Source organism: Thamnophis sirtalis, unplaced genomic scaffold (assembly GCF_051295495.1).
Source record: "Thamnophis sirtalis isolate CommonGarterSnake01/CBP01778 unplaced genomic scaffold, rThaSir2_p1.2 scaffold_6, whole genome shotgun sequence".
Classification (NCBI taxonomy): Eukaryota; Metazoa; Chordata; class Lepidosauria; order Squamata; family Natricidae; genus Thamnophis; species Thamnophis sirtalis.
This window is the reverse complement of record NW_028261386.1, coordinates 18,875,180-18,902,224: the sequence shown is the minus strand read 5'-3', so window position 1 is coordinate 18,902,224 and position 27,045 is coordinate 18,875,180. Positions and strand designations below refer to the sequence as shown.

The window sequence follows — 27,045 nt, the reverse complement described above, 5'->3', positions numbered from 1 at the left end:
GTCGAGTCAGGCGGGAGCGTGCGTACACTCGCTCCTTTCTTTTTTTCTCCTCCAGAAGTAGCTGGGAGCGATGGCGGTGAAGGCGCTCAACCCCAAAGCTGAGGTAGCGCGGGCCCAAGCAGCCCTGGCGGTGAATATCAGCGCGGCGCGGGGCCTCCAAGATGTGCTCAGGACAAATCTCGGGCCCAAAGGAACTATGAAAATGTAAGGCGGGCCGGGGGGAGGGGGGGGGCTCGTAGGAACTGAGGGTTGGGGGAGAGGCGTGGCCACGCTTAGCCCCACCTACCCACATGGCGCTCGAGGCCGGAAGCGGCGTGGTGAATGCGTGCGCAAAATAGCCTGGAAGATCGCGAAACACACATAAAGGATATGCTCCTTTATACGTAGCTTTTCTTCAACTTTGTCAATGAAAATTTATTTTATAAAAATTGAAAGGATCAGGCAGTACCAGTAGTGGCATCTATTTAAAAAACAAACAAATAAATACACGCAGAGAGACAGTGAATATGTCTTTTACAGGGCGTGCAATTACTTAAAAAGCATTGGGCGGTATGATAAACTTCCAGACCGGTATCGATCAACATTTATATTTTCTGCCTCAGTCGATTTAGAGTGATTACAAATAAGGCTTATTTCATTTTATGTCTACGTAATTAATTAGGACTCTTTATTCAATCTTGCCTTTTGTACTGGAGTTCGAGGTCATGGGTAGCCCGCCCTCCTCCTGTTTGCCCCCACAGTAGCCAACCCATGAGTTAGAGTGGGTTTAGAGAGACCACAAGTGGTTCAAAATCACCCATGAGCTACTGTGGCTGGAAGTGGACCTGGGACCTGTATTTTATTAGTCCAACTCCTTAATCCCACTGGCTCTCTAAATTAGGCTTTGAGCATAAAATTGTTCCGCCAATTTGTTTTGTACAAGTAAGAATTTGAAACCTACTGATAGAATACAACTGTCTTACCTGGGTGTGCGGGTTACAGCTTCTGCTCCTCGTTCACAATTACCAGTGGATAACTGTTAGCATATACTTGGCTTAATTATCAATGCATGGTGTCAGCTGAATGAAAGCATGGCAGGTTTGATTGGCCAGATCTTAGTCTGAGGCACTGTCATAGTTTTATAATTGTACCTCTCCCAAAATTAGCTCTCTTACACAACTCCAAAATACTGAAGTTGTTATGCCGTCTCTATCTGGTTGCTGTAACTTGCTGGAGGAGATAGCATTAGAAGAATATTCCTTTGATTAATAGGATAATCAGTTCCAGAATTGAAAGTGGAAAAGATCTTTGGTGGTGATGGTGCCCGTTTAACATTTTTGTTACATAAGTTTTTCTTTCACACTGATTATTTTATTGGCCAACTACTTTTGCTAAGTCCCATATGGGATGCATGCCAAAAAATCAGAAGATTCTCCACATTGGGGTGGCAATGTAGGTTCTTTTTACAAGTAGTCCTCGACTTATTACCACAATTAACCACAAAATTTATTTGTGGTTGTTAAGTGAGACATTTTTGTGATTTTTCTTGCTACAATTATTAAGTGAAACACTGCAGTTGTTAAATTAGAAACCCAGTTGTTAAATGAATCTGGCTTCCCCATTGACTTTGCTTGTCAGAAGGTTGCAAAAGTTGATCATATGACCCTGGGACGCTGCAAACGTCATAAATATAAGTCATTTGCCAAGCATCTGAATTTTGATTACATGACTATGGGGACGCTGCAACAGTCGTGTGAAAAACTGTCATAAGTCACTTTTTTCAGTACCGTTGTAGCTTTCAATAATCACTTAACAAACTGTTGTAAGTTGATGACTACCTGTAATGATATCCTTCATTTCAAATTATCATGGTCTAGTTAAGATATATACTTATTAATAGGTCTTTCCTTAATGATAGTTATGATGTGCCCAAAAAAGGAAACATAATTTGCTTTGAAATGTCATTTTCCTTTTGCAAAACTATTGAATCATTGGTACTACGATACAGTAAAGATAGTGATATTAGTAAATTAAATTTGTCAAGTCCTTTTGCCCACTTGGAAAAGGAACTGGGATTGTGGTCTAAAGCTTTGCTTTTTGTTTTCCATAGGCTTGTGTCTGGTGCTGGTGATATCAAGCTTACCAAAGATGGCAATGTCCTGCTTCATGAGATGGTAAGCTTTCCTTTTCCTTCCTAGAACATAATATCAAGTTATACAATACCTTCTAGAACTTATTTTTACATATAGAAAAGAAGCATGTTGCTGGATCTTACTATAGGTGAACACTATTGGTGATACAAGGCCAAACGTTTTACTGTAAATGTTATGTCAAAATTATATTTTATATTTTATTAAACACAAAATGCTGTGTTTTGCTCAAATTGTGCAACAATAGTCTTGAAGGATCTGTCGGTCAAAGCATAAGCTTCTCTGCTTTTATGGATCAAAGATTGGAATATATATATTGCTGGTGTTACTGTGGATTGTTTCTTCAAGTGGTTAAATTGATAACAAAGCATAATAGTAAAAGGACGAGGAATGTATTCATTTTTTATTTGATTTCTATGGCTACCCATCTCAACGAATGACTCTAGGTGGTATACATCATAAAGCATAAAAAGAAATATGGTACATATGGTTGTTGAGTGGAACTATTGCCATGGGTCTTAATATAGTTAAGAAACACCTTAACACATTTGTGATCTCAGGTACATAACCAAGTATTCACGGCCTTACGAATGGCCGACAGGTATCTTGATCTATGAAGGGAGAATGTTCCAGAGGGCAGAGGCTAAGGCAGAGAAATGACATTCCCTGGCTGGTGAGTCCTGTAACATGCCCAACCTAACCTGCTGCATCAAATTGGATAGATAGAAATGACTAGGGAAGGACAGTCTGTTAATTAGCTTGGTGTCAAGCCATGAAGGCTTTTAAATACGATAATCAGCACCTTGAATTGCATCCAGAAGCACACTGGCAACAGTGCAACTCACATAGCAATACTGTATTATTATATCAGTTGAAAATCTGACACCCTTTACTTAACTACTTTTATTTGCTTTCTATGGCCACCCATCTCAACAAGTGACTCTTGAGTGGTATACATCATAAAGCATAAACACAAATAAAAGCTTTGAGTTTTTGAATGTACTTCATGGGTAATCCCATATAGAACATATTGCAGTAATCCAGACAAGAGGTCATGGGTGACTAAGCAAAGGAATGGCATTTTGATGATACTCTTTTTGTTCTCTTTGCATCCATCAGCAAATCCAACATCCAACAGCTTCCTTGATAGCCAAAGTAGCAACAGCACAAGATGACATCACTGGTGATGGGACTACTTCTAATGTCCTTATAATTGGTGAGCTGCTCAAGCAGGCAGATCTCTATATTTCAGAGGTATGTAATCTGCATGAGAACACTTTCAATTTGCTTTCAGATTTAAATAAAGCTGAGTGAGAAATTATTGTTGTTGCTACTAAAACAAGACTCTTAGTTGCTCCATCCCTATTTTGCTAAATCAAAGTGAATATCCATAAACTAGATTAAAATGTCAATCTTTTGAACTTTTTTAACAAATTAATTTTATTTTTCCTGCGACTCTGAACTTTTATTTATTCAGATTAGGGGTGGTGTATAATTGAGTTTTGACCACGGTATGTGAGAAATTTCTGAGTCTGTTGCACAGTGAACATCCAAATGAGCTCCATAGTTCCTTTGGCATAATTCTGTGCAAGAATAAACTGTACTTTACCCTCTGCATTGAAAGGACTGTTTTTCCTTTTATATGTATTCAAAAGGACAGTACAAAATGTCTTCATGTGCAGCCTCAGATCATCTAGAAAAGTTAAAATAGTTTTTCCTGAAAATACTTGATTTAATCTATTGTTGGGTAGGCAGATTTTTCATTGTTTTCTTTTCTCTCAAACTTTATCATTAATAATAATGTCATAATAATGTCATAATATGCCATTCAACTCGCAGGGACTGGACAGTAGGTTTAAAGTATGTATGCATGCTTTATAAAAAGAAATCACTTGTGGAAACTGATCCCTTGATTTTTGCCTATAACCAATGTATGGAATTGTATATGTGCATGTTTTTTTTTTTAAAAACCCATGTTTGTTTGGTATTAGGGGTTACATCCGCGATTAATTACAGAAGGATTTGAAGTTGCAAAAGAAAAAGCTCTTCAGGTCCTGGAGCAGGTCAAAGTAGCAAAGGAAATGGACAGAGAAATACTCCTAGATGTTGCTAGAACTTCTCTCCGCACAAAGGTCCATGCTGAGCTTGCTGACATCTTAACTGAGGTGAGTTTCATTGATTTATGTTCTCCAAAAATATATTCTATATAATTCCCATATTAAAAGTGAAGTGGATTCCTGGAGGAGGGATAGTTGAGTTGCTAAATTCTGGAGTCCTGTTTGATGAGGCTTGTTCTCTTTTCTTTGAAGGCTGTAGTCGATTCGATTCTGGCAATCAGAAAACCAAACGAGCCAATAGATCTTTATATGGTTGAAATAATGGAGATGAAGCACAAATCTGAAACAGACACAAGGTACGTATAAGATAAATGGGCTCTGTTCCCAAAGCCTTGAAATGTATCAGTCTTACATTTCCCTTCTGGCAGAATCCTCACTGTCCCACATCATTCTCTCTTAGCTTTTCCTAAATTGGTATTTTCCAGATATTGGATCTTGTGGAATTCTGTGCCAGCATGACAGATAATTGTGGGAGTTAGTATTCAACACTGTGTGGGCATTAGAGTGGAAGATACACTACGCTGTTTCAGCTTTATAATGTCTGATGAATAAAGATACATAGTTATACATAGAACTGTTAAAGGGATTGAAGCCAAAGTTTCATAAATTTGAAGTACTTACAACCGAAGGCATGGGTGAATTCTGCATTGGCTTTTGCAATGGCTAATGGAGTCAGACACCATGCAAGAATAAAATTTGCCTCAGATTTATCTAGTGACATGCTGTACTAAAGCAGAATGCTTGGATCTGAAATGGATACATGACAAAGTTGTTCCTAGGAGTCCTATTTTTAGCAGGAAATGCATGAGATTACAAGGAGTAAACAATTGAAACTAATTTCTTAAAAAGCTGTTTTAAATATCTTTACAGCCTAATAAAAGGACTTGTCCTAGACCATGGCGCTCGTCATCCTGACATGAAGAAGAGGGTTGAAGATGCTTACATCCTTATTTGCAATGTGTCACTAGAATATGAAAAAACGTATGTATACATTAGGACTTACAGCTCTAATTGGGACTTGCAAACTGAACTAGTTTAATCCTACATTTGTGGAGTTTAGTGTTTGGTTTATAGGATCTTCTTGGTTGAAACCCACTATTTGTTGTGTCAATTGCTTCCGACTGTCCTTACCTTCACTTATATGTTTATTGGGATTGAAAGCAAATCAGCCAGATCTGTTTAGTACTTGAGTGGGAGACATCACATAATATATTAGATTTGGGAGATGAAAAAATCCTGGAAGGTGACAGTGGAAAACTATTTCTGTATAGTTGCCAAGAAAACTGCCTGGGTTTTGTCCATGTAATTACTGAGAGTTAAGTTTTACCCAATGACTAGGATACTTTTTATGATTTCCTGGTAACTTAAATTCTGACAGCATTTTTTTTTCCTCAGAGAGGTGACCTCTGGATTCTTTTATAAGAGTGCAGAAGAAAGAGAAAAGCTTGTTAAAGCAGAAAGAAAGTTCATTGAAGAAAGAGTGAATAAAATCATAGAGTTGAAAAACTCAGTTGTTGGGGATTCAAATAAAGGTTTTATTGTCATCAACCAAAAGGTAAGTGAAGGGCTTGGTATTGATTGAGATGGTTGCCTAAGAAATGGGTCTATAACACAAAATGGACCAAATATAATGAAACATTGTTTTATCTGCCTCCTATTTAGCAGAGTTTAGATGTATTGGACAAAATTTGCATCCAGATTTTTTTGGTCCGTTTTATCAGAAATTGGCAATTTGTGCAAATGCCATATGTGAAAATGTGTTACTTGTGTAAATGATCCAGAGTCTCAGATGACATTCTTTAATGCAAATAACATAAACTGATAATAAATTCAGCATTAATAGGCATTTGGCTACCAGTGGTCCATTAAATCATAGTATAGCCTTTATTGTCATTGTACAAAATAAATGCAATGTAATTGGTTAAATCATATTGTAGCATGCTTTCTTTAATTTTTTAGTATGAGCTTTATTTAAACCTGAGTAGATCTGCTTATTGCATGGTGTTCTGTATTTTCAGGGGATTGATCCTTTCTCCCTGGATGCGCTTGCAAAAGAAGGGATAGTAGCACTGCGCAGAGCAAAGCGAAGAAATATGGAGAGGTCAGTTCTGCTAGAACCTGCGGACTGCCTTAGACATACACTGCTGTTGTCTTCTTTTGAAAATATTCAGCTGCTAATACAGCATCTTGCTGTAAATCAGAAAAGTGGCACCCAAACCTTTTGAGAGGAGTGGTCTTCCCTTATGTTATAATTCTAATCCTAGATCAACGATGGCGAACCTTTTTTGGCTTGCGTGCCATAAGTGGGGGGAGCGCAGTGGGGGTCATGTGCAGGCGTGCCGCACCCATAATGCAATGCATGACACACACACCCAGTGCGCATGCACGCACTACAGGCGCAACCCCCCCATTTTTACATGCTTTTTTTGCCCTCCCCAGGCTCCAGAGGCTTTATAGGAGCCTGGGGAGGGCAAAAAGAGCCTCCCCTACCCCCAGGAAGTTACTTCCGGTTTGCTCGGAGGATCATTTTAAGCACTCCGAAGGCTTCAGGGGGCTTCCCTGAAGCCTCCGGAGCAGTCAAAATGACCCTCTGAGCAAACAGGAAGTCCATTCCCAAACTTCTGGTTTGCCCGTAGGGCCGGGTTTTTGCGCTCCGGAGACTTCAGGGAAGCTCATGAAGCCTCCAGGGAGGCTCTTTTTGTCCTCCCCAGGCTCCTATAAAGCCTCTGGAGCCTGGAGAGGGCGAAAAATGGCTTTAAAAAAGGGTGAACTCAGCTGGCCAGCTGACAGGGCAGCGTCTCGAGTTCCCTGACAAATGGTTCCACGTGCCACCTGTGGCATGCATGCCATAGGTTCGCCATCACTGTCCTAGATGTTTGAAAAACATTAGGAAATTTATAAACAATGTTTCCTTCAGAATTCCTTCAAAATAAACTTAGAATACTGGTATAAATTAACTATTTTAATCACTTCAAATTGTTAGTATTACATAAATATATTCACACATTATCCCTTTTTTAGAACAGAGGGACTGCTTAACATTCTTGGTTGAATTTAAAAAGAGGAGCAGGTATTACCACCAGCCTAAGCCCTAGTTTACTGAATAAATCACAACTGGGTTCACAATGTGCCAAGGCAAATCAAGCAAACCACAGAACCCAGACTATAACAGAAATATCCAAGCATATTTATTATCTTATGTTCAGGTTAACCCTTGCCTGTGGAGGTATTGCTATGAATTCTGTAGATGACCTCTCCATTGACTGCCTGGGACATGCAGGTCTTGTCTATGAATATACCTTGGTGAGTTTGATTTTTAAAGTCTTTAATTCTTTTCCATTTGATTTCTGTGGTAAGCATTATAATTAATACCTAACTTTAATAGTGTTATGTTATTAATGAGCTGAGTTGGTAAATGGATGGGTGGAAGAATGTTTTATAGAATTAGAGCTCCTCTTTGAGGGAGATAGATGATTTAGAAATATGATAAATTAATTTTGAAATTTGTAGATATTACTCAATAAAACCCAGCATTTTTTTTAAAAAAAAAGGCATAATAATAAGGATATAATAAATGTACTGTTCAAAACTAGAAAATCCAATATGTATTACGTACTTAGCATTTATGAACCTTAAATAATGTCTGAATTGTTCTCTTTGCACAGGGTGAAGAAAAATACACTTTTATTGAGAAGTGTGAAAACCCTCGTTCTGTGACTCTGTTGATCAAGGGACCAAATAAGCACACACTGACACAGATCAAGGATGCTATAAGAGATGGACTGCGTGCTGTCAAAAATGCCATTGAGGATGGTGAGTCTGGGTTAGAAGCACTTCATTATTTTAGTAGCCTCAGGGTACCCAATTGATTAAATCAAATTTTATTTTAATATTATTTCAGTTAATACATTTGGTTATTAGCTCTTTGAAAATGCACTTTTATCGAAAAGAGGTCCAGGAGCTCAAAGTGGCATATATAGCACTCACTTCTCCGGTTTTTCCAACAAAAGCAATGTTTGGGGGCAGATTGGACTGACTAGAGAACTTCTTTGTGGATTGGAATCTGCATCTCTGGTCTTTAATCTTAGCATTTTGCAGTTGCATATGTTGGTTCACAAATTTTACTTTGGAAAATACAGTAGAATCTAAAACTTCATGAATGGGGCTGCTTAAGAAGGGTCTCAAAGAAGGAAAATTGTATTTGCTATAAATTGTATATTAAAATTACTAAGTTCAGCATCCTTCATATTTCAAGGTTTTATTGTGGAAGGAAGAACAATCTAAACATTTTTGCTTCAGGATACTTTTGTGTTGCTAAATTTAGATAGCCCAGTACTACTACTTGTTTGTGATTTGTATGTTTTGGCTATATGAGTACCAATATAATTGAGATTATGGTGATGGCAAACAAAACAATATAATTGTCTCATAAAATAGAACTACCACACCAGCTCTGGTTCCTAGTAGTGTCTGTACTATTATAACGAAGCCATCTTGAATGAACATAGGAGTTGCAACTTACAATACACTGCTCAGGCAATTACTACCAAATTCCACCTCCCCCCTTTCTTTCCTAAACTGAAGCATAATAATGAAATAAAATCTCAGGTAAATGAGTTTCAATATTTTAAAATAATTATAGTTACTATTGTCCTGCCTTTCAACTTAAAACTATTCTAAAGGTACATATATGTATTGTGGGAGGAGGGAATAATGGTAAAATAAGACTTTACCACATATATGATTGTACAAACATCAGAGGCATACCATGTATTGAGTTTGAAAGATTTCCAGACATAAAACACTTCCTTTGAGAAGACTTGAGAACTCCCAAAAGCTTTATATTTAAGAAACAGGATTACCCTTTAAACACTATTTCCTTGGATGTCTGTCCTGCATTTTATTGCAGGATTGATGTTAACAAATGATTTTTGATTTTCAAGGCTGCGTAGTTCCAGGTGCTGGAGCCCTGGAGGTGGCAATAGCTGATGCCCTTGTGAAGCATAAGCCCAGTGTGAAAGGAAGAAGCCAGCTGGGGGTTCAAGCATTTGCTGATGCATTGTTGATCATCCCTAAGGTAGGAAGCTTCTGGACAAAAACCTCTAAAAGATTCTTGACTCTCTAGTTACCATCGACAAGACTTTCCAACTGTCTTCAGAGATACAGCTGAAATGGGTGGGGGGGCAGTCAATTCTAAGTATATATTGGGCATTTATCATCACTAAATGCCAAGTAGCTCATTTTTGATAGAGTGAACAATAGAAAATAATTATTTTTCCCTTTATTTATTCTTACAGGTACTTGCTCAGAATGCTGGCTACGATCCTCAGGAAACACTAGTTAAAGTTCAAACAGAATATGCTGAATCAGGACAACTAGTGGGGGTGGACCTAAATTCTGGTGAGTACAGAACAGTGGCTGGGAATGGTATGATTGACAGGGACTTACTTCGCAATTCCAAACTGCTGGGTATGTTATGGTCATCAAAGTTTTTCCTTTTACAAACTAAGCTAGCAGATAGGTGATGATTTTTGAAAATGACTGTTATTATAAAATAGTTCAGTTGCAAGCTTTTATTCAGAAAACAGTAGCACTAAACCAACACAAAGTTCTGAGCTTGCTTTTCTTGCAGATGTTTCATTATGTAAACTAAGTAACATCAGCACTGGTGATATTACCTAGTTTGGGTAATGAAACATCTGCAAGAAAGCAATCAAGCTCAGAGAGCAGCAAGAACCCCACAGTTCAACCCTGAGCTGCAAGCATTCTCCTTTATCGATGATGTTCTCATTTACAATAAATTGAGGTGAACAGGTGATAATGGTTATACTTTTATTTGTGACAATTTAGCAGTTAACATAAACTTCTAACTAAAAAGATTACAAATCTGAATATTGTCATGTTCCTAATAACCCAGGCAAGGGCAGGCTATAAACATTTGTTGTACATACAAACATACAAACTTAAATCACAATTGGAACTGGAATTAAGGTTGCTAAGAGATGTGGTCATTAAGCAAGTTGACTGGACTCACTTTCATGACTCATTTTTACTACAGTCATTAAGTAAATCACCAGTAGTTTCTTACCACAATCATTAACCGAATCATATAGATCAGTGATGGCGAACCTTTTTAGGCTCGCATGCCATAAGTGGGGGGAGTGCGGGGGGGGGGGGGTCATGGGCAGGCGTGCCGCACCCATAATGCAATGTGCGACACACACACCCCACACAGTGTGCATGAGCGCACTATAGGCACTCCCATCCACCCCTTTTTTGGCATGCTTTTTTTTTTGCCCTCCCCAGGCTCCAGAGGCTTTATAGGAACCTGGGGAGGGCAAAAACAGCCCCCCCCCCCCCTTCCAGAAGCCCTCTGGAGGCTTCTCTGAAGCCTCCGGAGCAGTCAAAACGACTGTCCGATTTTGCCCGTAGGGCCGATTTTTTGCGCTCCGGAGGCTTCAGGGAAGCTCATGAAGCCTCCAGAGGGCCTCCAGGGCGGGGGAGGCTCTTTTCGCCCTCCCCAGGCTCCTGTAAAGCTTCTGGAGCATGGGGAGGGCAAAAAATGGCTTTAAAAAAGGGTGAACTCAGCTGACAGGGCAGCGCCTCGCGTGCCCTGACAAATGGCTCCGCATGTCACCTGTGGCACGCGTGCCATAGGTTCGCCAACACTGATAAAATGTTAAGTGAACCACACTATTGTGAAGTGAATCCGATTTCATTGACTTATTGGAAACTGGCTGGGAAAGTTGCAGAATGCTCCCAAAGGAAACAGACAATTCCTTTCCAGTTTGTAAACCATTTTTAACTGGATAGAATATTTATGCATCCCTTTAGTTTTCCAAACCAGTTTGCACAGTGGGTCCTTTATAAACTAAAACAGCCCTGGCAACCTTATCAGAAGACTATGGAACAGGTATTATTATTGTTGCCTTTTAACAAACTTCCTCCTATGTCTTTCAGGTGAACCAATGGTGGCAGGAGCAGCTGGAGTCTGGGATAATTACAGTGTTAAAAAACAGTTGCTTCATTCCAGGTAACATTTCATAGCTAACCATTTTAAAAAATGACCTCGAATTTATTTGACAATTAAGATGCGGTTGAGTATATTTTTGTATAAATAAGCTGGTATGTTTTCCCAGATTTTTTTAATGTTAGTAACTAAGCATATGGGGTCTGATATTTCAGAATTTTTGCTTTTAAAGCTGGAAGAAAAAGCAGAAATGGCTATATGAACCTTCTTAAAGAATACAAGAAAAAGTGCTGAGACTGTACTATTACTAAATGAATGATAAATTGAGACCAATGAAATTTCTCTTCCTGTTTTCTCCAGCACTGTTATTGCTAGCAACATTCTCTTGGTTGATGAAATTATGCGAGCTGGAATGTCATCTCTCAAAGGCTGAATTGGAAGACCTCTTGAGTGGGGAATTTCTACCAATGGTTTCCTGAGTTCATGTTAACAACATCCCTTTTCCAACATGTAATTCAAAAATTATAGGAGGAAGAAAACTTTACCTTCAGGAATTTGGCCACTCACAAATCTTTCATTTCTATAGAATCGATTACTATTTATTTTTTACATGCACTGAACAAATGCATCTGAAGTTACTGTCTTTCAACCCATTAAAGTTTTGCCCTCTCTTCAGATTTGAGTATTGTCTATTTTAATAATATTCATTGTTTATATCATTTTCTATAGTTTCCATGGTATTAAAAAAAACCTATCCTTTTTATAACCATGTAGTCCTTTCCTGGTAGAGTCAGGGTGATTATGTAGAGCTGAGCATTTACTGATGCCTTTCTTGACACCACATGGGAGTTCGCAGCAGATGTTTCTTCTTGCCCTAGGAGAGAAACATCGGCCGCTACCTAGGATTGAACTCTCATCTCCGGTAGGTCGCCATGCCACTCATATTTTCTACTGCAGTGTTGGTATGAAATTCCATAGCACATAATTGCCAGAAAAAACTTACCACCTTATATATGCATTCAAGGTGGTGCATTACAAATATAAAACAATTAATTGTTAGCATTAAAATTAAGGTGTTAAATTAGTTTGAAATTAAAAGCCTGGTGAATAAGATGCATTTTTGCCATTTTTCTTGAAAAGCTCTAGAATAATGGAGAAAATGCTGCACTGGGATGGTGGCTGAGGCACTGGAAAGGAGCTTGGGAGGCAGGCAGTGTGTATACTGTGTTGTATAGTATACTATATACTGGGATTTTTGGGTCGGCAAAGGTGAGGCATCTCACCACTGAGAGCGTTAGGTTACTCAACCCTTGCTCATTACTACTATATTAAACAGCATTTACCATACTCCCCAATTTTCATAACATTGCAGAACTCTATAGTTTTGCTGATATTCTTTGGCTCAGCTGCAGCAGGGGAGGTATTGTTTTTCAATAGCCCCTGATTTGAGAATGGGAAGATTGCAAAGAAAAATCTCTGGTTTGGCCTATAAAAAGGACTAGGCTTTGTTGACTGCACTGTAATTATTAATTTGTACCATCTTCAGTAGCTTTATAAAACAGGTGTTTTCTGCTTGTGGATTTATTACACTGCAAATAAAAATGAGTTGCTCTTGTCACTTTGATTTTATAAAAAGTTTCTAAAGTAGGATGGCAGAAAACAGATGAGCTCTATTTGTTACTTCAAGCACTGGAAGGAAGCCAAGTACTGCAGCTATAAAATAAAATGGAATGCTTTGATTCTAATCACTTAATCCCTCCCTCCCTAAATCTGGATGGTGCCACATTTCCTACACCCCCCCTCCCCCAGACGAGGCAATTACACAAGACTGAATCCTTCATTAGGCTACCAACACTTAAACGCTGACGGCTGACCTTCAGAAATACCTACCCGTCTGTAATCCTCTTTCAAAAGGAAAAAAAACGAAATGTATATATTAATGAAATTCATGTTGCAAAAAGCTGGCTAAGGATTAAGGCAGCTTTAACTCGAGACGAGTTCTTAGTTGAGGCACACAAAATGATGCTGTTTGCTCCGTTTTGAATTGAGTCAAGTGGCTTCTTCCAACTGGTTAATCAAACGAGAACCTTTAATGAAAGTTTTCTTTAAAACATAATATTCATATAATAAAACAAATATCCCTTCGGAGACAAAAGATTCCAACAGCCATAAATCCCAAAATAAAGAGTTTTCCTCCGAGTTTAAGACCAGCAACTATTTCGCATAAAAAAGAGGGAGAGGAATCCTCTCCCCCCCCCCCAAATATAGAAAATCCGACGCGAAGCCAACCCGCCCCGTTTGCGAAACGAAGGAAGTTCGCAGCTGCAGGACACGTGTGTGTCTCTCCCGTCGACCCCGGAAGCAATCGCCCTGCCCAGCTGCTTCGCTGCAAACTGGTGCCAAGGGGGCGAAGGGGTCGCCCTCTTCCCGTGTCAATGTTCTTCTCCCCCACTTTGCTGGCGAGTGTCTTGCCCGTCCTATTGTCTCCCTGGGCGGTGACCGGGAGCCGTTCGGAGAGCCCCGGTGAGTCCCCGCCGCGGCTTCTTCTCCTTTTCCCGCGTGCGGGGGTCGAGGCTTGGCTTAAATTCTCTCCTTGTATGCAAGCAGGGCGCTAAACTTTTACTCCCCCACGATAATGTTTTTGCCAGAAAGACTCGAGGTTGAGAAATAATTCCCTAGAATAGAGTGGAATTTGCTTCAGACATAGGCAAAAATAGAATAAGTATAAGAATTAGAAGAGAAGAGAATAATTGAATTGCATTGAATTATTTATTGGCCAAGTGTGATTGGACACACAAGGAATTTGTCTTTAGTGAATATGCTGTCCTGTACATAAAAGGCAAGATACATTGGACAAGAATCATAAGGTACAACAGTTAATGATGGTCATAGAGTACAAATAAGCAATCAGGAAACAATCAATATTAATATAAATGGTAAGGATACAAGCAACAAAGTTACAGTCCTGCAGTCATGAGTGGGAGGAGATGGATGATAGGAAGAGGAGAAGACTTAACAGTAATAGTAATGCAGCCTTAGTGAATGGTATGACAGTGTTGAGGGAATTATTTGTTTAGCAGAGTGATGGTGTTGTGGGGAGGAGCTGTCCTTGTGTCTAGTTGTCTTGGTGTGCAGTGCTCTATAGCATCGTTTTGAGGGTAGGAGTTGAAACAATTTATGTCCAGGATGTAAGGGGTCTGTAAGTATTTTCACAGCCCTCTTTTTGACTCCTGCAATATACAGGTCCTCAATGGAAGACAGGTTGGCAGTAATTGTTTTTTCTGCAGTTCTGATTATCTTCTGAATTCTGTGTCTTGGGTTACAGAACCAAACCCAACAGTTATAGAGGTGCAGATAACAGACTCAATAATTCCTCTGTAGAACTGTATCAGCAGCTCCTTGAGCAGTTTCAGCTTCCTGGGTTGGCACAGAAAGAACATTCTTTGTTGTGCTTTTTTGATGATGTTTTTAATGTTAGGGCTGTCCCTGTTGAATTCCGATTAGAATTAAATTGGGAGCCATCAGAAGGAAGATGAAAATACACAACATACCATCATTTCCAGATGTTTAGACGGTTACTGTAAAAATGCAGCAAAAATAGCAAGCACGTTACAAATCCTAAAAATTAATACTTTTATCACGGCTTTAAGCTTTTAGTGTACTGTTATGGGGAAAAGAGCCCTGAATGCAAGCAAAGATAGCAGTACTCCAGTATTCAAAGTCTCAGAGGGCCTGGATAAGAAACAATGGATGGAAACTAATCAAGGAGAAAAGCAAGCTGGAATTAAGGAGAAACTTCCTAACAGCGAGGACAATAAACCAGCGGGACAGCTTGCCTTCAGACATTCTGGGTGCTTCATCACTGGAGGTTTTGAAGAAGGACCGGGATGGCGAACCTATGGCACGCATGCCACAGGTGGCACACGGAGCCATTTATCAGGGCATGCGAGGCGTTTTTAGTCCTCCGGAGCCTTCAGGGAAGCCTCCAGAAGGTTCCGGAGGGTTTAAACCGGCCCTATGAGCAAACCGGAAGTCCATTCTGGAACTTCCGGTCTGCCCATAGGGCCATTTTTGTTTGCCCTCCGGAGGCTTCAGGGATGCTCCTGAAGCCTCCAGAGGGCCTCTGGTGGGGCAGGGCAGGCTGTTTCTGTCCTCCCCAGGCTCCTATAAAGCCTCTGGAGCTTGGGGTGGGCGAAAACAGCATGCAAAAAATGGGGGGTTGAGCCCATCATGTGCGCATGCGTGCTGGGGTGTGTGTCACGCATTGCATTCCAACCCTCCTGCGCTGCCCCCGCTTATGGCACACAAGCCAAAAAAGGTTCGCCATCGCTGGTTTAGGATCTCCAGCTTGAGCAGGGGGCTGGACTAGAAGACCTCTAAGGTCTCTTCCAACTCTTCTGATTCTGACTCTACCCAAAGGTATAACTTTAGGGGGGAATTTTTTTTAATGACATACTACAAAATCTTGGAAGCTTTGTAGTATGAGTCCTGTTAAAACTTTAACATTCCTAAAGCCCTGATGATTTTAGAATGCAGGTTGACCATGTTATAGAATAAATAATGTAACATAAGTATTTTTATTATAAATAATTTGATTTATATTCTGTCTTTTTATCTATGCAGGACAGTCTGTAAAATAGAAGTATCCAAATAGATAATGATAAAGCAAAAACAGGATGTATAATGTATAAAGGTATTGCAAATTCTTGGAAGTCTAAACCTCTGGTCCTGGTGACCAATCCAGATTGGATCCTTCAGAATTATCCTGGGACACGTATATTTGCCTTCATTCTTTGCTATTCCCTAACATTCTTACTGCTAATTTTAATTCTTCTTTCAGCTTTCGGGAAAGATGAAGGTACAGTACAGCTGCCTGGTGGGAAATTGGAAATTAAAACCAACCTATTGGATGGTAAAAATGAAGGCAGATCCTTCAGGACAATCAAACCATTCGTTATGGACAAGTATCCGGTCACCAACAAAGACTTTAGGTAAAGTTCACATCCTATGTTAGCTGCACATAGTTTTTGACCGGCAGTAGTTTCTCTCTCACTTAATAATACAAATATTTTCACTACCATTTTAGATGGCATTCACAACTTGCAGCTTTCTAACAATTCCAGGTCAGCCCTTCAACATAGACCAGAGGAGGAAACAAACTTTACAGGAAGGACTATGCGCTACTTTGTTAAGAAACTTTTCAAAGTTTCATGCTGCAGTAAAAGATTATGGCAGGTGTTGTGGCCTGCCAGTGGAGTTGGGAGCTGGCAGCAGATTCGGACAGTGGGGAGGTTGGGGGAGGAACATGGGCCAGTCCTGGAGTCTAGGGAAGGCTCTGATGAGGGCTCTGTGTTGGAGGCAGAGAGGGGGCCAGAGCCGTATGCCAGTTATCAGCTGCTTTCGGAGTCAGACATCAGTGAGGCAGATAAACAGCTGGAGCCTGTTCCCAGTGTGTGCATGCTCAGAGTTGCCAGATAAAGGGAACAGCTAAGGAACAGGGGTCAACTTGGGAGTAAGGCCACAGATGGACCGTGAATGACCGCTCCCATAGGGAATAAAATAGGAGAGAAGGGGGAGGGGTGTTTGCAGGAGACAATTTGTTCATTCCTGCATTCTTGCCAAGTATTGCTGTGTCTGAAAGCTATTGGCCTGGCCACTCTCCAAGCTTGATAAAGGTGGATAATTGTGAACTATCTTGAAAGACTGTGGGAGGGGAAAGACTTTGCTGGAGAGGAATTCACTGTAAATTTAATAAAAGGGGTTTATCGGGACGAGGACTCGGCTTCATGCTGCTGGGGAAGCCTAGGTTAGAACGGCAGGATACTTCTGAGGACTAGACGAATCCACTTCTTCAAATGCATGAAGGGTTGTCTTAGCTGGGTGGTGTAAATAGAGTGCAGATTTGGCATTGATGGACTGTTAGGTAAGGTAAATTTCTGATACAGCTATTTAGTGGCGAAGTCCAATTTGGGAGCAATTTATTTAGTAGTAAGAAAGAACAATAATATCCTCAGTGCCAACCTTCTCTCTTTGTGCAAATTCCTTCACACCCTGGACTTCTGGTTACTTTTATTTTCAGAATATATATATATATATTCAGCTGATAAAGGAGGAGAACCTTGTGGCTTAGTGGTTAACACATCTGCCTAATATGTAATACAGCCCAGGTTCGAATCCCAGTAAGGGTATGGCTAGCTGATGAGAGCTAAATAGCTTGAAATAGATCTATACTAGTCTCCCTTTATTTATTTATCAGCATATATATATATATATGTATGTATGTATGTGTGTATATATATATATATATATATATATATATATATATATGTATGTATGTATGTATGTATGTATGTATGTATGTATGTATGTATGTATGTGTGTGTGTATATATATATATATATATATATATATATATATATATATATATATATATATGTATATATATATATTTTTTTTTTCTGAGGTTTTCGCGGGTGTTAGTATGTAGGTCTCTAGTTGTTCGGGTTTTCTCCCGCGTAGAATTGGAGATGTCTTGGCGACGTTTCGACGAAGTCACATTCGTCATCTTCAGGCTGCTGCTGACTACTTCAGGTTTGGTGTCACTACTCCTGGAAACACCAAACCTGAAGTAGTCAGCAGCAGCCTGAAGATGACGAATGTGACTTCGTCGAAACGTCGCCAAGACATCTCCAATTCTACGCGGGAGAAAACCCGAACAACTATATATATATATATATATATATATATATATATATATATATATATATATATATATATATATATATATATATATATATATATATATATATATATATATATATATATATATATATATATATATATATATATATATATATATATATATATATGTAGGTCTCTAGTTGTTCGGGTTTTCTCCCGCGTAGAATTGGATATGTCTTTGCGACGTTTCGACGAAGTCACATTCGTCATCTTCAGGCTGCTGCTGAATACTTCAGGTTGCTGCTGACTACTTCAGGTTTGGTGTTTCCAGGAGTAGTGAAAACCCGAACAACTAGAGACCTACATACTAACACCCGCGAAAACCTCAGAAAAAAAAATATATATATATATATATATATATATATATATATATATATATATATATATATATATATATATATATATATATATATATATATATATATATATATACACATACATACATACATACACACACACACACACACAAATTGCCACATTTGAAGACCTCTGGCTTAGTACATTGTGGCTAGTTGTAGATCATATGTGTTCCTGCAATCCTTCTCTTTGAGTCTCTCAGAGACCTCAAAATTATGTCCTAAGGTATTTGTAAACACTCAAATTACAACAGTGCACTTTCCCACTGATGTTTTATGGGAACAGAAAGAACTAGCCACATCGTACACTATGTAAATGTATAAAAGTGACAAATGAAAAAAATAGGGCATCATCAATTCAGTCCCCATTCCAGGTGATTTCAATACATCATTATATCACAAACTCTGCACCCTCCTCCTGCCAGAATTTTAAAAGCAGAAGCCCCCAGCCGCAAAATTGTTGAGAGATCTCCAAAAACGACTGGTTTGGAAATCCGTTCTATCTTTTGGGCACAGGGTATTTGTGAAGGACCAGAAATACAAAACGGAAGCTGAGAAATTCGACTGGAGTTTCGTCTTTGAGAATTTTGTCCCAGAAGAGCTTAAAAAGAAAGTGACGCAAAAACTGGAGGTAAAGGGCTACTTTTCAGTATTTGGGAGAAAGGGGTGGTTTTGATCAACCTGCCTGCCTTCCAAACTCCAGAAAGTCTTACAGTTCATAGATTACTCAGCACCAATTGACATCAGTAAATGGGTCAGTCAAGTATTGGGAAATAGTTTGAGTGTTAAGAGGGTGATTTCCCAGGAAGAGAAACTACAAGTAATACATTCTAGGAAACTAATTGTAACCTGAACTGTCATGAAGTGAATTGATCTATTTCACCTACTGTAGCTTCTGCAGCTTGGCAGAAAGTGACATCTTTTCAGCCATCCTGCCTAAAATTTTGTGATCTGAAATGTTCAGACTGCAAAGTATAACTTATTGCGTATATCTTCTGTTAGGGACACAGTTGATTAGTGACTAAGATGCTGAGCGTATCAACCAGAAAGGTCGGCAGTTCAGCAGTTTGAATCCCTAGCACTGCATAACAGAGTGAGCTCCTGTTACTTATCCCAGCTTCTGCCAACCTAGCAGTTCAAAAGCACGTAAAAATGCAAGTAGAAAAATAGGAACCACCTTTGCTGGGAAGATAACAATGTGTTCTGTGCACCTTCGGCATTTAGTTATGCCAGCCACATGACCACAGAGATGTCTTCAGAAAGTGCTGGCTCTTCAACTTTGAAACGGAGTTGAGCACCGCCCTCTAGAGTCGGGAATGACTAGCACATATGTGTGAAGGGAACTTTTACCTTTATATCTTCTATTGCTTCTAGTTTGGCATGCCAAGCCCTTGGGGTTCTGTATATTATTGAGCAACAATTTCAACTTTAGTGATCTCACAACCAACATGACAACACTTTCTAATGTATTTGAAATCATAAGGGCTAGCACCATTGTTTTCTTTAAAAATGGACTTTTTCAGGAACTGAGATTTGTGGTTAAATTTATACCATCTTTCTTCCTTTGAAAAGGATTGTCCGTCCAATGTTATTCTAAAAATGAGGGACAAATACATGTTATTTTGATGAAGAAGGGGACAGTTCATAATTGGGATTTTTTAATTGTTGATACATTCTACTTTTATTCTTCCCTTTAGTCTGCACCATGGTGGCTTCCTATTGAGAAAGCATTTTGGAGACAGGTGAGTCTTTGCTAGAGGACAAGAGGAATATACAGATGTTATCAGATACATGATTTTTGTACCAAAGTGTTGATTAGTGAACTGTACTGGATACACGATAGACTGGGCTGACATCCAAGATGCATAATAACATTAGTTGGAGCCCTCTGTGTACCTTGCCAATAGAAAATACACAACATGTTTTTGCCAGCTTTAGAAAATCCAGAGTGCCCTTAGATGGTATCTGCAGGCTCCCCTGATGACATTTGAAAATTAGTCCTTTTTAAAGGGCAAAAAAAAAATATTCAGGAGTTCACCACATCTTGTGAATATTTGATTTTTTAAAAAAGATTTTAATGAGATTTCTAGTAAGAAATTACGTGGCATTTGTGTTTCCAGCTGAGTATGCCCAAAGTCTTTGAGGATGAGACCAATGATGTCGTGGACATTGAATTAATTAATTTGTCTTTGAACACTTGGCATCTGAAAATGTTAGCAGGCTCTGCCTTGCAGCAGCTTTTTAGGCATGCAAATTTAATTTAGGGATTTGGGAGAACCAGAAATCCCCAAGGGGATGGATAACCCCAAGAAACTAGTTTGGCCTATGATGGAGAGGCCAGATCACAGTTGGGTTTTGATCCAGTTTGTACAAATAAATAAATAAATTATAAACTCCTTGGCAGTTAGATTGGCTGAGCATATGAGGAAGATCAGAGATTTGCAAGACAATCTGAGAGCCTTTTCAAAGAGAGAAATGGATAATAGTGCCTTACATAACTAGAATCCTTTCCCATCTTCAGCCTTCAGGTCCTGGATCCAGCATCAAAGACAGGCTAGACTATCCAGTGTTGCACGTGAGCTGGAATGATGCTCAGGCTTTTTGCAAATGGAAAGGGAAGAGGCTACCAACAGAAGAGGAGTGGGAGTTTGCTGCTAGGGGAGGCCTGGAGAGTACGTAAGCAAGGAACCAAAGTGGTCTTAGATCCATCACCATAGCATCTAGTGCACTGCTTCCCAAACTTTTTCCCGCAGTACCCAAAACCCATTATCAGAAAGCCCTTTTTACCTGGGGTAGGTAAAACGTTAAGTCACTTTAAATGTCTCTGTCATAATTGGGTAATGGATTTGTATGTTGTTAGCCAAAGAAAGCCACTTTTACCCAATTTTGGGTAATTTACCAGGCTTGGGAAACATTGATGTAGATTAAGTTTCTTGCCCTATTAATCCAAGCAGGCAGTCTACAGTAGTGTTTCTCTATTAACAACTTTAAGATGTGTGACTTCAACTTTTAGAATTTCCCAGCCAGTATTGGGCTTTTCCTTCCATTTGCAGAGTGGAAAGATTGGAGAGAGAAGGATTACAAAAGAGTAAGCAAGCACACAATGGGCATATACATAGAAAAAAATGCAGTAGCACCAACATCCCTAAGTGTGCTATCAAAGTACTGTATTTAGGGATTTAGACTTTAATCATCCACCTGCTTTTTTAATGTTTGATATTAAAGACAAACTGTTCCAGGGTCAATGGTTGAAGGGAGGAAATTGGCACGTTTAGAATTGATAGTGTGGATTGACATTATCATTCTTTTTTTTTTTTCTTTCCCTTTTTGGTAGACAGATTGTATCCTTGGGGAAACAAATTCTTAGTCAACCGCACAAACCTCTGGCAGGTAAGAGACCAAAACTGGAATTTTTATTTTTATAAAATGAAAAAATGATTATTTTTATTTTTACAAAATAAAAAGCTAAAGAGATGATGAAAATGACAAAAATGGTTAAACAGAAAATCAAAGCAAGAGAAAACCTTTTTTTAAAAAAAGGCAGTAATAAATAGGAGACAGATTGTATGTGTAAATGAATTCATATGTAGTCTTGACAATAAATAGTTTTGAAATATCCCTATTTAGTATCCAAAATAAAGGGATTATATTGTTCCTGTATAACCTTCATGTGATTTGGCTCCAATAAAATTGCAACACCGATATACATTATGTTTAATTTCCATAAAAAATCCAAATTATTTATAACCGCACTGCAGAAAGTGTGATGACATAATCAAATCCAGAAGCAAAATTGGATAAAAGCATACAATCCTAGAACATTGCAACTCTTCTTAAGAGTAGTGACAATAAGCACTCCCAATCTTTCTTTTTGAATCATTTGATCCCAATTCAAGGCTATTCCTGTGTATAAACAAGTGTTTGTCAGCTTTGGTAACTTTAAGATGTATGGACTTCAATTCCCAGAATTCTCCAGCCAGCAAGTATTGGTATGTAAGATGGGCAGCCTATACTTTTATTCTCTTGACGCCCAAAGTGGTAAAAGAGAAAGAAAGCCTATACATTTATTAAATTCGCTACATGCTGGCTGGAGAATTCTGGGAGTTGAAGTCCACACATCTTAAAGTTGCCAAGTTTGAAAAGCACTATGGTAGACCATTTCATAGACTTGGATTCTTTTGTTCCCCATGTGCATGTATTTACTGGCCAAGACTTTCCTTTATTGGCATGATCAACCCTTTATGCTTTGCTGCTGGTTACACAGCAGTGCACTTTGTGGCTGAAATGACCAAGCTGAAATTATCAACTTTTAGACACATCATCTGAAGACCTAGGTCTGTGAAAATGTCTATAATATTAGGAAAGATAGAAGGAAAGCAGAACAAAATTAAAACCAACAATGAAATGGATGGAGCCTGTTGTAGTGGCAATGGGCACATTTTTGGAATAGCTGAAGGATGAGGTTGGGGACAGAAAGTCCTGGAGAAGATCCATCTGCAAGACGCCATCAGGATCATCATTCCTCTAGAAGTTAGACTTGCCTTGACCCTGATGGCCTTTCACAAGGCATCGAAGCCTGGATTTGCCATCAAATCTGGGGATCCTGATGGCATCCTGAGGGAGCCTTTTCCATAGCTTGTTTGTCAGCGTTCTCATTTGCTCTTTTTATGTTATTTTTAATTCTGGTTGCTTTTTTATTTTCTTGTGCTCTATTTTAATTGTTAGCTGCCCTGAAGTCATGTTTATGAGATGGGCATCCTGTACATTTATTCAATCAATATCTGTCTGTCTGTCTCTGCCTCTGCCCCCCCTCTCTCTCCCTCCCTCCCTCCCTCCCTCCCTCCCTCCCTACCTCCCTACCTACCTATCTCTATCTCAGGTCACTAAATGTTAATACCAATTTGGTGACACATAAATAGTCAATCAATTATATCACTTCATTGTTGGCTGTTCAAGACTACTCTTGAACACACACACACACACACACACACACGAATTTTAGCATCCAGTTTGGATTGGTTGTCTTTTATTTATCTCGGTTGTTCGCATGTTTACCTCTGCACAGGGTAACTTCCCCAAAGTCGACACAGCTGAAGATGGCTTCCGTGGAGCATCCCCAGTGGCAGCCTTCCCTCCTCAGAATAACTATGGTAAGATGACAGGTCCTAGTCATTGGAACTGGTCAGCCTGCGGATGCTGGTGTGGAATAGGAAGCATTTTAAATAAAGGTTCTTGAAAGTTCAAGGTTTTAGTCCTCTCTCTAGCAAGCTAAATTATCTTCCTAACACATAGTTGCATGTTACAAAGTTCTGTGGATGACGCAGGTGGATCTTGCTTAACGGCTGTCCTGTTGAATATCTGTTCAAAGTTACAATGGCCCAAGAAAAAGTAGCTTTCTGACCAGTCCTCACCCTTATGGTTTTTTCAGTATCCCATGATCACATGATCACTATTTTTATGCTTCAAAACTGACTTCTGACAAACAGAATCAATGGAGAGCTTTGCAGTAAAATTGCAAGTTGTGGTTACATGATGTCACAACAACAGCAAATGATTAACTTAATGAAAATGACATAAATCCGACATAGTTACATGATATTGACAGAGCTGCTGGTCCATATTGCAGTGGATGTGCAAGGACTACCTGGATTGGAACCTCTGTTCCAGCCAACAATTGAGTTTGTGGTATGATTGTGGGTTTAATTCTAGAAAATATGCCAGCATCAGTTTTTCAGAAACCTGGTAGATACATTTTTCTACCTATTTGCTCTTTTCCTTTCTGATCTTCCAAGGCTCGTATATTTCTCTGCAGGCAGATTGGAGGCTTCCCCAAGTGAATTACTGTCTTTGCTGTATCACAGGCTTATACGATTTGCTAGGAAATACTTGGGAATGGACATCCTCAGAGTATCGTCCAGATGGTCCTGCATCCCGCCAGCGGGGTCAAAAGATGCATGTCCTGCGAGGAGCATCCTGGATTGATACAGTGGATGGCTCTGCCAATCACAAAGCTCAGGTTACAACCAGGTATGCTGGCAGGTGACATCTTATCAGTATCTTCTCCAGAATTTAAAACTTGTAGTACATTGGACAAGTGCAATTGGCAGCAGCCATCAGTCTGACAAAAGCAACAGTGCACACCGTTGTGTAGCAAGTCCTGCCCCTTTTGTATGTGTGTCATAACATCACATAGGCATTTTAAAAGGGTGGAGCTTCTGGTGTAATAACATGATGCTGCTTAGTCATTTGTCAAAAATAGCCAGGATTTCCAGTGATAAAAAAGCCAACTGACATTCCACCGGCAAAAGGAGACATTACAAATGAAAACAGCAGCTGGATGTTGAATTCAGGCACTGGAAATTCTTCAGAAAAGAGAAATCTTTAATTGCCCATACAAACTCCAGACAGCTGGGCAACAGTTTGAAAAAGCAAGAATGCATCCTTTTTTTGTAATTTATGATCACTATTAAATAACATTTAAAGGAACATTAATGTTTACCATTGCTTAATTAAGGGGGATTTTTTTTTTAAACTCACCAAGAGTAAACTGATTGAATGAACTAAAATCCCACTTACCCCACTCTGGCATTTTTCAGATTTTTTTTTTATTTTTTTTTTTGTAAATATGTTTTATTTTCATTTTCATTTCATACAGTCACATATATACTGTGCATAACCGGGGCCATATAACATTGAGCAATAAACACAGCAACAATACTCCCCAAAATACAAACCCGATATACCACTTCAACCCTCCATACACCCTTTCTTTCACCCCCTCCAACTTTCCTTTCTCCCCTACAACATTCCCCTCTACCCTACTTCCCCTCCCCCTCTATCACTCCTCTCTCCCAATACACTCCCTCCCTTCCATCTCACCCTCCCTCCAATCCTCTCTCCCACCCTCTCTACCCCTCTTTCTTCTTTCCCTCTGCTCCTCCCTTCGGTGTATTTCTACTATCTATCAATATATTCAGCTTCCTATTTTTACACTAGAATTAAAAAAAGCAACAGTATACAAGTGCAATCATGCTACTTTAAAAGCATTTTTCAGATTTAGATTGCAACCCATAGAATTTCCCAAGCAGAGTTTTGTTTATAGTCCTAAAACATGGGAAGAGAAAATTTTTGGGAAGGCTGAAGCAGCTCTGGATTTTGGGGGCAGATGACCTAGGAGACCTTCTGCTAAGACAAACTTTGTTCCTCTTAACCCACAGGATGGGGAACACTCCTGATTCTTCTTCAGACAACTTGAGTTTCCGATGTGCCACCAGCCTCGTCAAGCAGCCAGCGCAGGAAGCTGTCGGCAAAAAGGCTGAACTCTGAAGCCAACATTAAGCTCCTCTAAAAAGACCCAGATCTTTTCTCCTGTGGAGATGGGTCAGCCTGCATCCTTGTTGGCCAGACTTTGGGTATTTTTTTTGTGATGATTTTGATAAAGGGCAATGTTAATGCTTGAAAGCTAAAAATGGACAAAACTTTTCTACTGGTTGTAATTGCAATACAGATACTCATTGTTTGATATTTTCAGATTACTGGTTTCGTTCTGGAACAATCCTATGCAGGAAACCATTGTGTTACCTAAACTGAGATTGGCTGGGCTCATTCATTTCTCTAAGCCATGTACAGTATTTGTTTCTGGTGTAGCATTTTCAATAAACTCATCTGTTAAGATTTGCAAGCTATAGCTTGTGGCCAGGATGTTGTGTTGGTTGATTAAGAAACTATAGTTAACAAAGTCATGGTTTGGCAGAATGATTAATCTTTTTGGCCCCACTTTGCCTAGGAGTCGCAAGGGGCATGGGGAGGGTGCTGTGATATCATTGGCACTGCCAACAACCTTCTTTTGAAATATTGCTCAAACCATAGTTGGCATTCTTCACACAACACTATAAACCAAAACCAAACAAATCATATTATGATTTAGCACTATGTCATAATTGATCCACTAATTCTTTGGATTTTGAGATCCTTTCCAGGAAATGCTTATAACTCGCCCCTCCCTCCCCTCCAGCACAAGTATGCAGTAGTTTTAAGTGATAGAAGATCATGGACAATTTGGGATAAGGTTCTATCAACTTTGAATGAAATTTGAGAATCCACATATTACAATTCAATTGGTTTGAATAAATAAAGCACATTTATTGTGTGTTAAATTTTTTTTTTTAAATCATGTTTTTGTGTGCAGGTGCAATAAATAACAATTCCATAACACATCTATGTGAACTTTCAGTCATGACAACTGGATTTCTTTTCTTTTTGTTGGTTTTGAAACATTTGGTTGCTTATCCAAGTAGCTTCTTAAGTCTGAGCAAGTTAACAGAACAACAAAATAACAGAATTGGAAGGGTGAAAGGCCTGCAGTTATATTCCTTTTTAGGATCTTTGGTCTGCCACACTATTATTTCATTATGCTGTTTCATTGGTGTAGTAATTGGGAGGGGGAATAGAAAGGAGTAGAATTGTGGAATGTGTTGTTGTCATTCTTTTCTAGGAGCCCAAGGTCATCTTTTGTCTCCACACCTCTGCACCTGACTGGAACCAGTTGGGTGGAGATGCCAGCGTGGCCGAAGAAGATTGGACCATGTGATGGATTTATGGTTGTGGGGATAAGATCATGAACTTTCAACTGGGTGGAATCCCAGGAAGTTTTCAGATTTGGGATTTCCACAGATACGCCAACATGTCTGTCTTATTAAATTGGAACATTAAGGATAGCTCTGCCTTGGACT

The 27,045-nt window shown here is 39.3% G+C and overlaps 2 protein-coding genes and 2 non-coding genes across 4 annotated transcripts; all 4 read left to right on the top strand.

Moving 5' to 3' along the window:
- On the top strand, positions 1-11,891 carry CCT6A (chaperonin containing TCP1 subunit 6A). The gene is made up of 14 exons (XM_087717304.1): positions 1-204; positions 2,090-2,153; positions 3,249-3,383; positions 4,121-4,294; positions 4,439-4,542; positions 5,117-5,227; positions 5,642-5,801; positions 6,265-6,347; positions 7,453-7,549; positions 7,912-8,059; positions 9,190-9,323; positions 9,544-9,646; positions 11,207-11,279; positions 11,577-11,891. Exons 1-14 carry the CDS (start codon positions 71-73, stop codon positions 11,647-11,649), a joined length of 1,593 nt encoding a protein of 530 aa, XP_087573430.1. The 5' UTR covers positions 1-70; the 3' UTR covers positions 11,650-11,891.
- Positions 3,665-3,796, top strand: LOC148044869 (small nucleolar RNA SNORA22). The gene has a single exon (XR_015697221.1). It is a non-coding gene; the product is annotated as a small nucleolar RNA SNORA22 (small nucleolar RNA).
- On the top strand, positions 4,876-5,010 carry LOC148044868 (small nucleolar RNA SNORA15). Its single transcript, XR_015697227.1, has one exon. It is a non-coding gene; the product is annotated as a small nucleolar RNA SNORA15 (small nucleolar RNA).
- Positions 11,892-13,563: 1,672 nt separating the features above from the next.
- On the top strand, positions 13,564-25,998 carry SUMF2 (sulfatase modifying factor 2). The gene is made up of 9 exons (XM_087717303.1): positions 13,564-13,739; positions 16,057-16,207; positions 18,830-18,944; positions 20,011-20,055; positions 20,835-20,985; positions 21,648-21,703; positions 23,379-23,463; positions 24,175-24,340; positions 25,531-25,998. Exons 1-9 carry the CDS (start codon positions 13,652-13,654, stop codon positions 25,637-25,639), a joined length of 966 nt encoding a protein of 321 aa, XP_087573429.1. The 5' UTR covers positions 13,564-13,651; the 3' UTR covers positions 25,640-25,998.
- Positions 25,999-27,045: the final 1,047 nt, after the last annotated feature.